This window comes from Pituophis catenifer, unplaced genomic scaffold, assembly GCF_029215685.1.
Source record: "Pituophis catenifer annectens isolate HBS135680 unplaced genomic scaffold, rPitCat1.0.hap2 SCAF_1, whole genome shotgun sequence".
Classification (NCBI taxonomy): Eukaryota; Metazoa; Chordata; class Lepidosauria; order Squamata; family Colubridae; genus Pituophis; species Pituophis catenifer.
Window position 1 is genome coordinate 235188495 of NW_027256881.1, and position 19003 is coordinate 235207497.

At 42.5% G+C, this 19003-nt stretch overlaps 2 protein-coding genes across 2 annotated transcripts; one reads left to right on the top strand and one right to left on the bottom strand.

Annotated features, from left to right (window-relative positions):
* The first annotated feature begins 2007 nt into the window (after positions 1-2007).
* Positions 2008-2958, top strand: LOC139310401 (olfactory receptor-like protein OLF1). The gene has a single exon (XM_070934561.1). It carries the CDS (start codon positions 2020-2022, stop codon positions 2956-2958), a length of 939 nt encoding a protein of 312 aa, XP_070790662.1. The 5' UTR covers positions 2008-2019.
* Positions 2959-9615: 6657 nt separating this feature from the next.
* On the bottom strand, positions 9616-10578 carry LOC139310410 (olfactory receptor 5AR1-like). Its single transcript, XM_070934569.1, has one exon. The coding sequence runs from the start codon at positions 10573-10575 to the stop codon at positions 9616-9618; it is 960 nt and encodes a 319-aa protein (XP_070790670.1). The 5' UTR covers positions 10576-10578.
* Between the last annotated feature and the right edge of the window lie 8425 nt (positions 10579-19003).

Consider the following 19003-nt stretch of genomic DNA (forward strand, 5'->3'; position numbering starts at 1 on the left):
AACCTCAGGGTCCAAGGACTTAAGCTAGACACTAAACCACCTTTTATTACTGCAGTAGTGGGAAAGCATCGAGAGTCCGTTAAGGCAATGCGTTTTTACAAGAGGTAAATCTTGTAATTTTGAGTTAGGATCGGAAATGAGATCATCTGTCAATTAGAACAATAAAGGATTTTAAGTTACTTTTGCATTGGGCTAGGAAGCCCCGCTGAATGCCTAAAAATATCAAAATGCCTAAAAATATCAAATGGAAAGTATAGAAATAATTTTCTTTAATCTAATTTATAATTAGCATTACTTTCTAAAACATTCTGGTAAAGAGTTAACAAGTTAATTACATTATTTTTCAATATTTATGGCTGCAAACCCAATTCAAACATGTTTGTTTAGGCCACTTTTTATAGATCCAGACAAAAAGAACATGAAAAGAAAAACCTTGTAATTATTATTTTTGTTTTGTTTCTATTTGTTGTCTATCTCATTTTTCCTCCAAGGGGACACAATGGGTGAGCAGAAGGATTTATTTCTTCTTTTTCAAAGGAAGGGATGTTCAAAGTGAATATCAATGAAAAAAATTAAGTCAACATACTAACTTGTATTTCAGCTAGTATGATAGAAATGTAGAAAAACACCAGGTGTCTTTCAATTAGCATTTCTCAAACTAGCCTACTTTCAAGAAGTGGCTTTTGTGGAGAAAAATTGGAGTGACTTGCCGTACAGGTTTTTGCTCTTGAAGGACAGGCAGAGGATATATTAAAGAAAAGCATTTAAAACAGTGCTTCCAATTTTTTTTCCTTCATTACCCAAAACTGCTTATCAGAAAGTCCTTATTATCCAATGTGAGTCAATTAAAATGTCCCTATTGTGACTGGGTAATGAATTTGTGTGGTTATCCAGAGCAAACTATTTTTATCAACCTTTGGGTAATTTACCAGGTTTGGGAAGCACTGATTTAAAACCCATGAGTAGATTTAAAAGTAAACAGTATCTACAACATACTGTGGGATTGTGAACTTGTCTTTCAAAGTCCAGGAAAACCTGAGTAGAAGCATCTTTTAGACCTTTTACATCAAGGTAGGAAGATTGGTATCTGCATATTATTTCCCAGGAGTTTGCAATTATTTAGGTAGCTTCATAATGACGAGTAAAATCAGAAGTTATGTTCAAATCTGCATAGCTCCTAAAGGGTTGCTCAAAGCTTAACCCATAGTTAAGTAGTAGAGTATTAAAGTATGGACTTCAATAAGCAAAGATTTTGCTTAAATATAAGAAAAAAATTGTCCTGACAATAAGAACAGTGGAAGTTGTGAGTTTTCTATCTCTGAAAGCTTTTAAGAAGAAGCTGGTCAGTTACCTGTTACAGATGGCTTAACAGGATTTCCTGCATATTGCAGAATTGGACTAGATGGCCCTTGTAGACATTTCTAATTTTATAGTTATGTGATTCTATGAGGGTGTGGGGAGAATGAGCTTTCTTTAATTTTTATTTTTTCATATTTTTCTCTATAGTTGCAAATAGCTTACTGTGTACGTTACAATCCCTTACACATACTACCCACAGAGAAATTCTTAGCAATTACCATGTGCATTACAGATCATATGAGAGCATATTGTGTCATTCATTGCAAACTTATTTAAATGTGATATATATACATTGGTTAGTCATTTGTTTCCTTCCTTTATTGCAATCAGCTAATGCTTGCATGTAAATAAAATCAGTATCTAGAATAACTTAGTTGGATTGACTGTCCTTTGCATGACGAAATGCAAACTCTTTGCACTATGAATTAATTACAGAGTCCATTCCTTATAGTCAGGAAACTGTCTTTCCCTTCATAAACAATTAATCATTAATTCCTGTGCCTTCCAGGAAGTTCAAGATTTCACACTTTGGAGCAACTAAAACCATCCCCAAGAAGATCTCAGACACATCCAATTCTTTATTGTAAGGTAGTCACAAGATGATAATATGCTAAATCAGTACCCTCCCAACCCCACAAAAATATATGTTTTTTTAAAGAAATGATGGAGATAAATAGCACTGCTGTGACAGAATTCATTCTGCAAGGATTCACAGAGTACCCAAAGCTACAGAACAGTCTCTTCCTGATATTTCTTGTAATCTACCTTTGGATCTTGTTAGGGAATCTGGGAATGGTTGTGTTGATCAGGAGTAGTCCTCAGCTTGAGACCCCTATGTATTTCTTCTTGCAACATTTTTCATTAATGGATGCCTGTATAGCCTCAACTGTTGCTCCTAAAATGCTGCTGAACTTCCTGGCAAAGAGAAAGACCATCTCCTATGGGGGCTGCATTGTCCAATTTTTCCTTTTTTGCACTTTTACAGATGTGGAAGCCTTCCTTCTGGCTGCCATGGCAATTGACCGCTATGTAGCTGTTTGCAAACCCTTGTCTTACACAGTTATCATGTCTAGATCCTTCTGTCTCTGGCTGCTTTGGGGAGCATATGCTGGGGGTATCTTGAGTTCTCTCATTCATACCTGTGCATCTCTAAGGCTCTCTTATTGTGGAAGGAATTCCATTAACCATTTCTTTTGTGACCTGGCTGCTCTGATGGCCCTTGCCTGTTCAGATACTTCCCTCAACGAGCTGCTGCTCTTCACCTTTGGCATCTTGGTTGAAGGCTTGAACACTGTGACTATTGCTGCCTCCTATAGCTTCATCATCATAGCAGTTGTCAAGATGCCCTCCTCAGGAGGTAGGCTGAAAACCTTCTCGACCTGTGCTTCCCACCTGACAACTTTTGCTTTGTTCCATGGCACCATCCTCTTTATGTACTTCCGACCCAAATCCAGCTTCTTCATGTACACTGACAAAAAAGTCTCTGTGTTTTACACTCTGATCATCCCCATGTTGAATCCTCTAATTTACAGTTTGAGAAATGCTGATGTAAAGGGGGCCCTCAAAAGATTGCTAAGGAAGGCAATAAACCCTCACTGATGCTCTTATTTTGGCTAGCTGCTTCCCATCTTTCTCCCAAGGTGGTGCATATTCTTGCCTCCCAGCATGGTTTCATCTTCACAATCGTATTGGGAGGGAAGTTTGAAGAAGGTTCCTGAGTAAGCTCTGACCCTGATCTCCCAATGCTAACTCAGCAAACTAATCACTTCATTATGTAGTGATCTGTAGACTTGTGACCAACAAAATACTTTTACATAAATAGGGGTGTTGATCCAGAGGCTGAAGGAAAGATCTAAGGATATAACTATTTATTTAGCTTAAACGGTTTGGAACCATTACTGCTTCAGACAGGAAAGCGGTGCAGAGAATGGTGAAGATGGCAGAAAAGATTGTTGATAATTCACTTCCTTCTATCCAGGACATCGCATATAAGGATTACGTGAGCAAGGTACACAGGATTGTCTGGGATGCTACACATCCTCTTCATGACCTGTTTTCCTTGTTACCTTCTGGGAGGAGGCTTTGTGGTGTCTGAAGCAGAAGATCCAGATTCACTTACAGTTTTGTTCCATACAGTATCAACTTTGTGAACTCTCAAGCTTCCTCTTTCCACTATGTATTCAAAATGGACAGTGATTTATATATATGGATAGATATATACTTTCTTTTGAGAGCAGAATTTCATTTTTAATGTGTGTCAGTGTGCTCACAGTAAAAAAAAAATGACAATAAAGGTTATCTTATCATATCTGCAAATTTCTCTTTCAGTTTATGTTGTGGCAAAAGGAACAAAACCTGCATTGAGAACAAATTTTGCCCTTCATCTTCAAGGTTATCCTGCCTGAATTAATAGCTGGTGTTGATTTTTTTAAAAAATTAATCACTGATCCAAGATAATGATTTCTAACTAAATGACTAGTCTTCTTTGTAGGGAATTGGAAGTTTATAAAGACAAATGTAATAGAATAGCATTTCACCAAATGCGAAAGAATGTTTGTCATCCCTCAGAATACAGATTCGATTTTCAAAAGAGAAAGTAATAGAAGGAAGAACCTTTTATCATTGCCTTGTTTCCAGAAAAATCTCAATTAACCAAAGATTAGAACTATTACAGCTTTATATTAAAAAATCCTACACTATTCTACCTACAGACAAACTGCAGGTTGGTAATCCATCTCGTGTGCTGTAGTTCAGCCCATTTTCATTGATTGAAGCATCTTCCTACCTTTGCTGTTCAAATACAGTCCATATGTAATTTATGGAAGGACTGCCTTCCCAACCTAGAAATTAACAATAGATCAGGGGTGTAAAAACTTGATTTCATTGAGGACCGCATTAGGGTAGTGTTTGACCTCGGGGGGCTGGGGTAGGCCTGGTCAGGGTAGGCATGGCCAGGCTAGGCATGGCCGGGTTGGACATGGCCATCTTGACATCCCTTGTGTCGGGGGTACCTGTGGTGGCCAACTGCTAAGGCAGGACTTCCCTCAAACCGTCCCTCACTCTCATTATAATATTCCTTCCTTCCTTCCTTCCTTCCTTCCTTCCTTCCTTCCTTCCTTCCTTCCTTCCTTCTTTTTCTTACCCTCTTCATTCTCCTTTCCTCTTCCTTCCCCTCTTTCCTTATTTTTCCTTCCTTGCTCTCTTCCCATCTTCCCTTCTTTTTCTTTTTCTTTTTCTTTCCTCTTTCCCTTTCTCCTTTCCTGTCCCTTCTTGCATGCTGTTTCCAGGGTGGCCCTGTGGGCCAGATCTAAGCACTGCACAGCCCAGATTTGGCCTGCAGGCCTTGAGTTTGACACTCCTGCAATAGATGAGTGATCAAATATAATTTGTTATATTTTAGATAGGAATGAACTGATGAATCAATTGAAGATGATCATATATTCCATAACATAGATGTTACATGGTTGTCCAGAAGGGATAAGATGGAACTTGTTTGTTAAGAAAATGTGTGATCTTATACAGAGCAAGAATATTTCCCAAATTTGTCATTCACCCTTGAATCAGTAATAACCTTGTGTTGTCTGAATTCAACCAATTTTCCCAGATCCAGTTCTTCATATTTTAGAGGAAGGCAATTTTGATCTTGCAAGAAAGGAAAAGCATGATTAAAAAAAAACTAATTCAATGTTAATTAGACAAAATTACTCTAGCAATTGATATTGCAAAAGGTTGACACCAAAGCTTCCCTCCTCCCTAATTCCAATGCTCCATGATCAGTGATGTAAAAATCCATTGAAAGATATAAGACTATAAACAGGGTTCTACTTTCCCTATGTCTCTGCTAGTATAGATAACCCATCAGGGTAAGCAAAACTTCTGTACTACATTTGGGCCTGATCCATGGCTGGGTTGGATCAAGATAATTTATTGTAACTAATAGCTCCTGAAGTTATTATCCCCCTCAACTTGGTTAAATATCAAATGCTGTGTCTGAGACTGTTGCTTCAGAAAGAATCTCACCACCACCAAAGTGGCAGGGGAGCTCACTTGAATAAAAAGTGATATTAATGATCTGAGTGATCGTTGGCAGGATGAAGTGCAAATTAAACTGGGGAGAGAACTAATATGCAAACAAATCAAAAGAGAGGGAGACATGCTTTCTAAAGAGACAAGCAACAAAACTTACTCAGAGAAACTTATTAGATATTATGAGGGATAATCTGTCCATTGCCTAAAGAGATGTCAGGTCTATAATCAACTGTTCATGATGGAATTCAGAGGCTGTTCAGGTACTAGAGGGAAACCCTGGAAGCTGGTCTTTCATATGTGAGTCCTGAGACCTTTGAACAATTGTTCGGAGAGGCAATCAGAGAGAGTGCTCACCCCTTGTTTAATTGCTGCAACATAGGCTTCACATGCTATCATGCCTGATTTGATACTAGCTCCAGTCATTTGCCATCATCTTGTGCTTCATATACCATGGAATACCATGAGCTCCCACATGTAAAAGAGTGCTATGTCATAATATGATGACACACACAAACAAATCTTGATGGGTATTATGATGTACAGACTGGCTCTGAAGCAGGCCAGGGTTTGCTCAGTGGTGGGATTCAAATAATTTAACAACTGGTTTGCCCAGGTCAGGTTGGCTATTGTGGGAGGAGTCACCCATCCCTATCCTCCAGCTCTGCTGCACATGTGGGAAAGAGCCTCCCGCGACGGCCAATCTGACCCTGGACAAACCAGTTGTTAAATTACCTTTCCTATCAAAGTGAATCCTGGGTGCTGCACTGCGCTGCAATGAAGAAATGGACAATGGAGTGGCCGGCACGAGGGAAGGAGGAGAGAAAGCGGCCTTCTCCTTCCCTTGCGCTGGCTGCTCCATTGTGCATTTCTCCATTGCAGCGCAGTGCAGCACCCAGGATTCACTTTGATAGCAGAAGGTGGGTAATTTAACAATCAGTTTGCCTTAACCGGTGTGAACCAGCTGAATCCCACCACTGGGCTTGTTCCTGAGAAAAATAATGGTAATACTATTTTCACCATTAATAATGGTTATGTTGGGCAGGAGGGTTGGATTAGAAGACCAGTAAGGTCCCCACCCTATGATTCTATAATTCTATGGTCCAAAGCAGCAATTTCCTGCCATTAGTCTGCTTAAAGTCCTAATTCTGTTTCTAGTAAAAATGTTGCTGCTGCTGTTATTAAGGCTTATATGGCAATCAAAACAGAAAGACTCCATTATGTCAACATATAATAAGTCAGGATAGGGTAAAGAAGAAGGCATATTCAATTCAAAAGGCTGGGAAAAAAGGGTGGCTCTCATTCAGTCTTGAGGCAAGAACTTAGCAATATTCCTGATGCCCTAAACATTGTTTCATATGGAAACAGCAGACTTAATTGATTTCTCTTTTATTATGGAGCAATCGACACTTCCAGTGACCGATGGATTTTTTTCTGGTTTTTTTTTTTTTTGCACTTTTGTAATGCAATTATCTTGGGGCCATGTTTATATTTAAATATGCAGAATGGGAACTACCGTTTGGATATTTATTAATTTGAGCTTTCACTCCAGATGAAATTCTTTTGTACTTAACATTTTTTTTTATTGAAAAAGTTTTACAGATACAAATTTTCCCATTCCCCCCCCCTTTCCCTCCCTAACCCTCCCCTCCTCCCATGACTTCCCCAAGGTGAAATCCATCCACATTATATTATATCATACTTTACCACCCTTCTATTCTCCCCCCTGTGTTCTATACATTTCTACATAACATTAAGCTATTTTACCCCCTATATACTATACATTTCTACACAACATTCAGCTAAAAGCTATCTGGTACTTCCTAGTTTGGTATTTATTCTGTACTTAACATTTTAACATTGCTACATCTTTTTCTTGGGGTATTTTTACTCAGTGCTCTTCGGTTTCAGTTGATTCCAGACAATTTTGGATTAAGAGATTCTAGATGAATCACATCCAGTGGTGGGATTCAGCCAGTTCGCACCACTTTGGGAGAACCGGTTGTTAACTTTCTGAGCAGTTTGGCAAACTGGTTGTTGGAGGAAATCATTAGGGCAGAGAACCAGTTGTTAAATTACTTGGATCCCACCACTGATCACATCCATCCTTTACATAAAATTAATAGGGTTTAGATTAGAGGTGTCAAACTTGATTTCATTGAGGGCACATCAGGGTGGTGTTTGACCTCAGGGAGCCGAGGTGGGTGTGGCCAGGGTGGGCGTGGCCATCTTGACATCACTTGTGTCGGGGGCACCAGTGGTGGCCAAGTGCTAAGGCGGGCTCCCAAGCTCCGTTTTTGGCTGCAATGACCTCCTGAAGCCCTCTGCCAGCGAAAACGGAGCTCAGGGGGGCTGCGTGAGCTCTGTTTTCACTGGCAGAGGCACCACGAGCCAGTTCTTTGTTGTTTCCAGGGTGGCCCCATGGGACAGATCTAAGCACCCTGTGGGCCTTGAGTTTGACACCCCTGGTCTAGATAGCATGAAAATCCAATGTAATCTCTCAAAATGTTCTTGACAGTGCTCTGTTTTTTCCTTATTACAAAAGCTGAATCTGAAGTTCACTTGATGTCACCAAGTACCCCAGTGTTCATGAATTTGTATAATCTTTATACAACATATTGGTTTTGGAGTGGACAAATTCTATATTGTGTGAGAACCTCTTCTTTTTACATATACTGAATTTATCATCACACAGTTTTACTGACTGATGGGAAAAATGCACTGAGTTATATATTCTAAGTAAAAAAAATAGGATTCATGAATAGACTGAAATAAAATATAAACATTGTCAGTTTCTGCTGGTTGCAAAGTTCCATATTAATTTAATCAGAAGTTGTCTTTGTCCCTTTTTGGGCAATTTTCCGATGAAGAAGAATATTCATTCAGAACTAACTCTAAAGAAATAGAGAAATCATTCCAGTCAAAGTTGTTAAAAGATTTTTGTTTAAAGGATAATGGAATAATGTCTAGCATACTGTATTTTTTTTTCATTCTGGTTCCTTTCTGGATATGATGAATTCCAGCTCCAATAAACCCAAGCGTTCATGGCAATAGATTAGATAAACCTAGCTGAATAATGTGGAAATAGCTATTATTAACATTGCAAATGTGATAATTTTGAATCAAAAAACCATCTGGAAAAATACCAGGCTTATGATACAATAGTATGATTGTTTACAATATTAACCTGCACTGCACCCAATTAATATATGATAATCCTCAAAAGGATGATAACACAGAAGCCCAGCTTTAGAAAAGCTGTACAAATATATTGATTTTCACTAATATTCTTCTTCTTTAGAAACAACAATTATGAAACAAATTACCAAGTGTTTTTTCTCAGGGCATTTATGAGCTCTTTAATATTCCAAATCACGTAAATCCTAGTATTGCAATATTGCTCTAGTTTGGCAAGGCTAATTCAACAGGTGATCACATTTTCCACAAAACTAAATTGGATTTGGATATTTTTAAGTGTATAAAGATAATAGCTAAAGCTATATATATATCACAGAAATATAAGCATTTTTGTTGCACTGTGAACTATTATAATATTTATAGTTAGATTATATAATAATGTATCATGGTGGTTCTCAACCTGTGGTCTGCAGAGCCCTAGGGGGCCATGATGTCATCAAAGGGGGTCTCTTGAAGGCAGGAAAAATGTTATGGTTTAAATCTTGAGCTAAGTGTTGGGGGTCTTGGAGGTCTGTGGCCCTTGATTTAAAGTGGGTCCATGGTGAAGAAAAGGCTAAGAACCACTGGTGTATCATATTTACAAATTTCTGATTTTTACTATCCATAGTGATAAAGGTTATTGATCCTGTGATGTGGAAAAACATGATTTAAGGTTACCAGGAACCAGGAGTGATATTCAGCAGGTTCTGACAGGTTCTGGAGAACCAGTGGCAAAAATTTTGAGTAGTTCGGAGAACCAGCAAATACCACCTCTGGCTGGCCCCAGGAGTGTGGAGGGAATGGGGATTTTGCAGTATCTTTCCCCTGGATTGGGGTGGGAATGGAGATTTTGCAGTATCCTTCCCCTGCCACGCCCACAAAGCCACACCATGCCCACCATGCCATGCGCACAGAACCGGTAGTAAAAAAAATTGAATTCCACCACTGTCAGGAACCTTCTCTTTGTTGATTGCTACCAAGTACACTCTTTTTCTCATTGATGGTTTTCCTCTTCCTGTTTGGAAATGGCAGTGTTTGCAATGAAGTTGTCCATTAAATGTATCTAGGATTATTCCCTTTAAAAATCCATATGTTACCCACTGATTTGGTTGCAGCATCTTTCACTTCCTTGTTCCTCAGGCTGTAGATCAAAGGGTTGAGCATGGGGATCACGACCGTGTAGAACAATGAGGCCCATTTGTCTTGGTCTATGGAATAGCTGGAGCTGGGCCGAACGTATATGAAGAGTACTGTCCCGTGGTATATCCCAACAGCAGTCAGGTGAGAAGCACAGGTGGAAAATGCTTTGTGCCTACCCTCAGCAGAGCGCATTCTCAAGATTGTAGCCAAAATATAAACATAGGATACAAGAATCATAGTTATGCCGCATGCTTCAATAAAGCTAGCAATGACAATTATCAATATTTCACTGATGTATGTATCTGAGCAGGAGATCATTAAGAGTGGAGGTATGTCACAGAAGAAATGATTAATAACATTTGACCGGCAGAATATCAGTCGAAATGTTGAGGAAGTGAATACTATTGTATCCATTAGGCCTACGCAATATGCAACTGCAATCATTTGCTGGCAGACCTTTTTGGACATTATGGCTGGATAGAGGAGTGGATTGCAGATGGCCACATACCTGTCATAGGCCATCATGGCCAACAAAACACATCCTGTATCTCCAAATATAGCAACCAGAAAGAGCTGTGTAGCACAGGCACCGAATGAAATTCTTTTTCCTTCAACCAACATGTCAATCAGCATTTTTGGAGAAATGGTTGAAGAGCAGCAGAGATCAACAAAGGAGAGGTTGCCCAGGAAGTAATACATGGGTTTGTGAAGTTGGGGTTTAGTGGAAATCAACAGAATCACGCCCAGATTCCCTAAGACAGTGATGGCATAAACCAGGAGGAAAATCGTAAAAAGTATAAACTGCATTTGGGGATTTCCTCTGAATCCCTGAAGAATGAATTCAGTAATGACAGATTCATTTTTGTTATCCATGATTTTTCTCTGTGGGCACTGGGTTCAAAATATTAGCTGATCCTGAAATGCCTTTCTGATCCTTTGTAACGGCAAAGAAAATTGCATTATTCAGGGCTTCGTTCATGTGCCTCTCTTCCTAAAACAACTGGATACTTTTTCAAGAGGATTTTATCATATCTACTACAATATATCACATATATCATATGCTATCAAGAGAACTTTTATTATATAGAGTAATACAATTTTTTTTTAAAACCTAGTTAATGAAAATTCATCATGAAGCATGTTATATACAAACTCATTTACACACTGCTGTGTAAGTGAAGGCTACAGAATAATGTACCACAATATTGCTATAGTATAGTAATCTGAACTATACTGTTTGGGGAAGGTGGTATGAATGGATGAATGATAAAATAAAAGAAGGAGAAAAAGGTGTGCCTAATAAAAGGAATAAGTAGCTTAAGAAACACCAGGTATATATCTTGTATATATGTATAAACACTGCACATCCAATGTAAATAGAAATGATATTTAATGTATTTTCACAAACTTAATAAAATATTGAAAAAAAAATGTATCACAATATTGCTATATCTGTTGCTGTAAACTATATGTTGGACCATAATGTATGTTTAGCTGCTGGCATCTCTATTCTACCCTCTCCAATTTAGAAACCTTCCATTATATTCTGGAGAAGGGGACTTAATGCTAGATTCCTGTTTATTTCACCTCCTTTTTCAATAGAGTAGGAGTTGACCGGAAATACAGCAGGTGAATTTCCCACCCAATTCATTTTTCCCTTTTATTTGTTCAGGGTCCAAATTTTAAATTTATTTAGCCCTTGTAAGAGTCGGTGAATGCTATAAAAAGTTACCGAAAGATGTTAGGCATAGCATTTTTCCTATGTGTCTGCTAATATGATTGTCCACGAAGGATAGCAAAGCTTCTTTGCACAAGATCTGAGCCTGATCCCAGATAGAGAAGGATCATGATAATGCTTTTTTAAAAAAAACAAAAAACTGAAATAATTTACTTCTTGAATGTTTTAGTGGCGCACAATATAGAATTTGAAGTCTATTAAAATATATTATATATGAAGTATATGGACTGATACTGTTACTATAAATAGGCAGTGTGTAATGGCAAAAAGTCTAGGGAGAGGCTATTTGGTTTAGTGGTTAAAGGCACCAGGCTGAAAACTAGGAGTCTCTGATTTCTAGTCCTGCCTTAGGCATGAAAGCTGGCTGGGTCATTTTGAGTTAGTCATTCACTCAATGCACTCCCATTGTGCATTGGGCACAAGCTGATGGGTCAGTTCTTGTTCTAATCAATGGATCAAAGCACTCAATTGATCTGAAAAAAAAGCATAGACTGTACTTGCAGGAAAAAACATTAGGAAGAAAAAAAAAGGAAAGAATGGCAAAGTTTAACACTAACATAAATCTTTTTCTAAATTAACATACCTGGAATTAAGTCAGTGGCTTCTTTGCTTTTACAACACCAGTAAATGGGGGCAGAGATCTTAAATATTTTTTCAACCCATCTGGGATAATATCCCTCATGCATTTCAATACCCCAGATCCTGCAGATAAGTGGTTGCATTTTCATACTTTCTTGTCATAGTTTTAATTGGAGGAATCTTAGAGTAAAAAATAAAGTCATGTTGAAGTTTCTTTAATTCATGTTGAGTTAAATTCAACTGTTTAGCTCTAATGTTATTTGTACATATATCATCCATGATCCCACTAATTGGCAGAGGTAGTCCTCGAGTTATGACTGGTCACTTAAAAGCCATTCCAAGTTCCAACAGATCTATCTTAATAGTTTCTGATGGTCACCCCTCCCTCTGCAATCACCTGACTGTACTTTGGGCCCTTGGCAAACGGGCTATATTTACAGCTGTTTGCAGTATCCTGCAGCCATATGACACATTTTACAACCATTTTGCTGTGAAACTGGCCTTTATTTCCAGTTTTTGGCCAAACTGCACCCTTAGTGAACTATTGTAGTGAGTTACTTAATGAGTACTGCAAAAAAGGACGCAAAATCAATTTGGTCACATGGATGTAACAGCCAGAAAGCAAAGGTGCTAAATCTCTGAAGTCCAACATCAAACATTGGAACTGAGCATGGGGGGCAGGAGAGGAGGGCTGGAACATGGAAATGGCAACCAACATATGTGACTTATTTTCCAAACAATGCATACAGATCCATATCAAAAAACAGAAGAGGATATGTGTAATCAGGGAGTGGAGAGCCTTTACTTGGTATTTTCTTATAAGGTGAAAGTGACTCTGGACCTATATGTCAGGAACCATGATTGATGGTGCCCCAAAGGTGCTTTTTCAAGAGGAAACTGGACTTTTTAAAATCTTTCTTTGAAGACATTTCATTTCTCATCCAAGAAGCTTTTTCAGCTCTGAGTGGATGGTGGGGAATGGAAGGAGTTATACTCCTTTCAGACAACTGGTCATTTGCATTCTTTCAGGGAGTTGTTGAGACCACCTGGAGATTTATCTGTGCCCTCAGGGTCATCTGAATAGTGCAAATGGGTGTGAAGCCTTCTTGGAACTATTGAAAGGACCGTGTTGTAAACTGGAGATAGATGATGTCGTATCACTCCTCCTCTGTTGAAAGAGGGTTCCAGTCTAAAAACAGTCATTTTGACAATTACAATTTCCTCAATAAACTTATAAAAGTTTTTTTTATGTTTTAAAACAAACAAACACATAATACATAAATCCTTCGGTGTGTCTTCTCGGTGTTTCTTCCATGACTACTACTTCTTTTTATTACTCCTCCTATCTTCATTTTTCCTTGATAATTTCCATTTCTCTGTTGTGCTATTTCCCCCAAATTACAATACATTTAATATAACATTCTCCTTACTTAATTATCACAATCTTATCTATATCTTATCTATATCTCTTTTTTAACCAATCATAAATTTCCCCCCATATCTTATAATAGTCCGTATCCTCTCTCTTTAAACATCAAAGTTAATCTGTTTATTTCTGCACAGTCTAAGATTTTTTTAATTACTTCCCCTTCCAAAGGGATTTTCTCTCCTTTCCATCTTTGCACAAGTACTATCCTAGCTGCAGTTATTATATGTATAATCAAGTATATATTTTCTTTACTAATTTTCTCTGGTAGTATACCCAATATGAACAGCTCAGGTTTTAAATCAATATGTTGTTGGATCATTTCTTCTAACCATGTCTTAATTCTGCTCCAATAATGTTATGTCCTTATAAGGACACCCACCGGGGATTGGCTAATCCTCCGGCGGGAAATTCAAAATGCTGTCTCTGGGCGGTGCGACTGCTGGGAGCGCTTAAAAGGACAGCTCCGGCAGCGCAGCCGCCAGTCTTATTCTCACTCCAATAAAATGCTGAATGGACCACGCTGGTCATGTCTTCTTTTCCTGCGCCTGATCTAACACTGGCGATGAAGGATTCAAAGAACTGCAGCGACAACCTCGTGGCATACCGCCACCCAATTAAGAGCTGAACTCGAGCTGAAGTCACGAAGACAAAGCCACCGAAGCCATGGTGACATCACAAGCCGCACTCATTTCACTACCAGCTTTCAACCCCGGGAAGGAAAAGTGGAGGTCCTACATGGTCCGGTTTCGCCAGTTCCTGAGGGGAAACAACTATCAGGACCTTAATGATGACCGAAAAAGAGCCCTCTTCCTGGCGCATTGCGGATCCGAAGTGCTGGAGATGGCCATCGACCTCGTGGCACCAAGGGACATCGAGGAGATGTCTTGGACCGATCTCCAGGAGGTGCTACAAGAACACTACGCACCAACAGGAACTCTGGTCGCCAACCGATTCACCTTCCATCAGAGGGACAAAAGGGAAGGTGAATCAATCAAAGACTTTGTGGCCGCCCTGCGCCAAATCGCTGCCAATTGCGAGTTTGATAATGCCATCAGTGACCACATTGTATTCGGCATGAGGGACAGGGCTCTCCAAAAAAAATTCTTAAGCAGAAAGAAGTTATTGCTTAAGGACGTCTTGGAGGAAGCCACAGCTGCCGAGACGTCTGAAAAAGCGGCAGCCACGATGCTGAAAGCTAAAGTGGTCCACAAAATTCAGAAGACTCCCCAAAGTTCCATGGATGAATCCACAGCTGCATCCGAGTCCGAGGAGGAAATGGCCATCCACAAGGTCTCCAGACCGCCAAGGCGGGAAACCGTGCAAAATGGCGACTGAAGAGAGTGCTGCGGCAGCTGCAGAGGCGACCATGCAAGGGCCGATGGAGAGATGCCACCTGCAGACGCTGCCTGAAGAGAGGGCACATCGCTGAGGCCTGCAGAGCCAAAGACCTGGCCCCAGAACTGCCCAAGCACAGAAACTGTGAAATCCGGAAAGAGTACCAGAGATCATCCAAACGGTCCTCTTTCCAATCCAGACGCAGATGAGGAAGAATTCTCCAGCTGTGGGGCAGTCCATCAAATGACCATCACCCACACCAATGCTGACGACACCACCAAATTCCATGTGACCGTCCACGTGGAGGGGATGCCATGTTCAATGGAGGTAGACTCGGGATCGATCTACTCCATAATGGACTGGCACCAGCTGAAGTGACTGAAACCCGGCTTCAGCAAGAAGGACCTGAAACCCCTGCACTTGAGGCTTGTGGATTTTGGAGGGAACCCCATCGGACTCCTAGGAAGAACCTCCCTGCAGATATCCTACCACAAGTTCCATGGGAACCTGCCCATCACCATCGTGAAGCACAGCCGCCTGAACCTGTTAGGAGTGGAGTGGTTCAAGCCACTAGGGCTCTCAATTGGAGGGATCCACCAAATCTGACAGGATGAACTTGACAACATCATCGAAGAGTTCAAGGATGTCTTCGATGGTAAGCTGGGGAAATTTGTGGGGAAGCCCATCTCATTCAATTTAGATAAAACAATCATACCAATTTGGCTCAAGCCTCGCCGGGTTCCATTCGCCTTGCGGCCCAAGGTAGATGAACAGCTAGACAAATTAATCGCCCAGGGGGTATTGGAACCGATCGATCATGCGACATGGGAAACCCCCATTGTGACCTCAATGAAGCATGATGGATCAGTGCGCATCTGCGCTGACTATAAATGTTCAATCAATAAGGCGTTGCAGCAGAGTGCATACCCGGTTCCAGTGGTGCAACATCTGTTGCATTCACTTGGGAGCAGGTCAATATTCGCAAAACTGGACCTGGCCCAGACTTACCAGCAGCTACCAGTGGATGAAAAAACGGCTGAAGCTCAAACAATTGTCACCCACAGGGGCGCTTTTAAATGTAACCGCCTCCAATTTGGAGTCAGCGCAGCCCCAGGCATTTTTCAATCCATGATGGAACTCCTCCTCCAAGGCATTCCAGGGGTGGTGCCATACTTTGATGATGTGTTGATCTCTGGAGACTCGAAAGCCCAACTGATTGAGCTGCTCAGGCTTGTCCTGCAGCGGTTCAAAGAGAAGGGCTTGAGAGTCCAAAGAGACAAATGCATTGGAGTCCAGGAGGTCGAGTTCCTGGGCTATCTCATTGATGGCACAGGCATCCACCCCACCAAAACCAAAGTTAAGGCTATTCATGAAGCTCCCAGCCCCAAAAACAAAGTGGAGCTTCAGGCTTTCTTAGGATTACTCAATTTTTATGGTGTTTTCCTAAAGCAGAAAGCCACGACTGCTGAGCCACTCCATGGCCTACTGGGGAAAGCGGCTCCCTGGAAATGGGAGGAAGAAGTGGAATCAGCTTTCAGAGACATTAAAAGACTGCTCTCCTCAGACAGTGTACTCATGCAGTACCACGAGACACTTCCCCTCAGACTGACCTGCGATGCTTCACCCTATAGGGTCGGAGCAGTACTCAGCCACGAACTTCTGAACGGCTCTGAGGCACCCATCACCTATTTCTCTAAGACCATGTCCAGCACGGAAAGGAACTACAGCCAACTGGACAAGGAAGCCTTGGCCATTGTCGTAGGCACCAAGCGCTTCCACGAGTACCTCTACGGCAGAAGCTTCAGGAACATCACCGACCACAAGCCTCTGCTGGGACTACTCGCGGGCGACAAACCTACCCCAACATTCATGTCACCCAGAATGACAAGATGGGCAATCTTCCTAGCCGGGTATTCCTACAGACTGGTCCACAAACCTGGCAAATCCATAGGAAACACAGACGCGCTAAGCAGATGCCCATCCAAAGACCCAGTGGAAGACCCAGCCCCCACACTCAGGCTCTTCCACATTGACATTGACAAAAACTGCCCAGTCACATCTGCAGATGTGGCAGCCCATACTCAAAAGGACCCAATACTCAAACACATCATATCATGGGTCCTGTGAGGCTGGCCAACGGAGAAGATGGCAGAGAAATTCAGCCCATTCGCACGGAAGCAGCAGGAGCTGTCCACGACGAAAGGCTGCCTCCTATGGGGAGACCGAGTGCTGATTCCCAGTGCCCTGCAATGGAAGACGCTGGAAACCCTCCACAATGGGCACCCAGGCATCATGCGAATGAAGGGGCTGGCACGTAGTTATGTCTGGTGGCCATCCCTGGACAAAGACATCGAAGAATGGGTCTCCAGATGTGACCCGTGCCAAGAAGTATGCCCCGCTCCCCCCATGCCCAACCGTCGGAGTGGGAGACAGCAAGTAGCCCCTGGGCGAGGGTACACATTGACTTAGCAGGCCCGATGCAAGGGAAGTACCTCTTGATAGTCGTGGATGCTTTCTCAAAGTGGCTAGAGGTCGTCCCCATGGCATCTACCACATCTGAAGCAACCATCAGGGCACTCTGGTGCCTATTCGCAACACACGGGCTGCCGGATGTCTTAGTTTCTGACAATGGGCCCCAACTTATGTCCAAACCCATGGAGGAGTTCCTGGCTGGGCTGGGCATCCATCATGCCCTCTCAGAACCCTACAGACCAGCTGGGAATGGTCAGACAGAGAGAATGGTGAGGCTCACCAAGGAGGCACTCACCAAGATGGGCACGGGCGACTGGCAAGAAAGGATCAATAACTTCCTCCTCACCCAGCACATCACACCACACGCCACCACCCGCAAGAGCCCAGCTGAACTCTTGATGGGCAGAAGGCTAAGGTCACCCCTGGACTGACTGCACCCCCAGTATTACCCAGAGATGCCAGCAACCGCCAGCCGCCTGCTTCGTGCCTTCGCCACAGGAGATCCGGTATTTGCACTCAATTTTCACGGCTCTCCAAAGTGGCTGAAGGGGAAGATAGAAAGCATAACCGGCCCAAAGTTCTACAGAGTGGAGCTGGAAGATGGACAAGTTTGTAGACGTCACATCGACCAGCTCCGGAAAAGGTGGAAGGAAGTAGGATAGAACCAACCCGACGAGATGGACCTGCAACACCCCGATGAGGTAGGCCTGCAACACCCTGGCGAGGTAGACCTGCAACACCACAGTGAGGTAGGTCTGCAACACCCCGTTGAGATAGGCCTGCAACACCCCGACGAGGCAGGATTGCAACACCCCGTCAAGGTGGGCCAGCAACAATCCAGTCAACCCAGTCGGCGGCGTTCTCAAGGAGTAGACCGGCGGTTTCTTGAAGGGGGTGACCCTCAACATCCCAGCGAGACTGGCCGGCAAGCCCACAGCAAGGAAGACCACCATCGCAACAAGGCAGTAGACCAGGAACACCCGGAAGAGGGAGTCCTGCAACGCTCTGGCGAGGTTGGCCTGTGCCACCCTGGCGAGGGAGACCTCCACCACTCCGTTGAGGCAGTCCTGCGGCACCCTGACAGGGGCAGTCACCACCACCCCGGCAAGGTAGATCGACACGACTCTGGCGAGGAGGGCCTCCACCACCCCGGCGAGGTCGACCAACACCAACAACAGCAATATCAACGACAGCAGTCATCCAAGACCCAAGGTCACCAACAGGACTCACAACAATGGCAACGAGAACTGGACACCCAACCGGACTACACAACCCCGATGGCCAGAAAAGAAAAAAGGAACACCATAGACTTACCGGAATTCAGCAGTTCCCCACCGATCTGCACCGAACGGCTGCAGCGAGAAACCCGACATCCAGGGCAGGAAGAAGACCAGCATCACCAGCAGACAGAAGTCCAAGACCCGGCCGGAAGTGCTGGGGCGAACTCCACACACTCGACGGCCGAGCCCAGTCTGGTTCCAGGGAGGGAGCCGGGAGACACAGGAGCCCCGCCTATCCGGGTTGGTGGCAAAGCTCAAGTGAGATTGTGCAGGTCAACTAGGATGCCCAGATGCCCAGTGTACCTGCGTGACTACGTGACTCTGATTAACTTTGATGGACAGTTTACTAACTAGGAGGGGAGGGGCGTTATGTCCTTATAAGGACACCCGCCGGGGATTGGCTAATCTTCCGGCGGGAAATTCAAAATGCTGTCTCTGGGTGGTGCGACTGCCGGGAGTGCTTAAAAG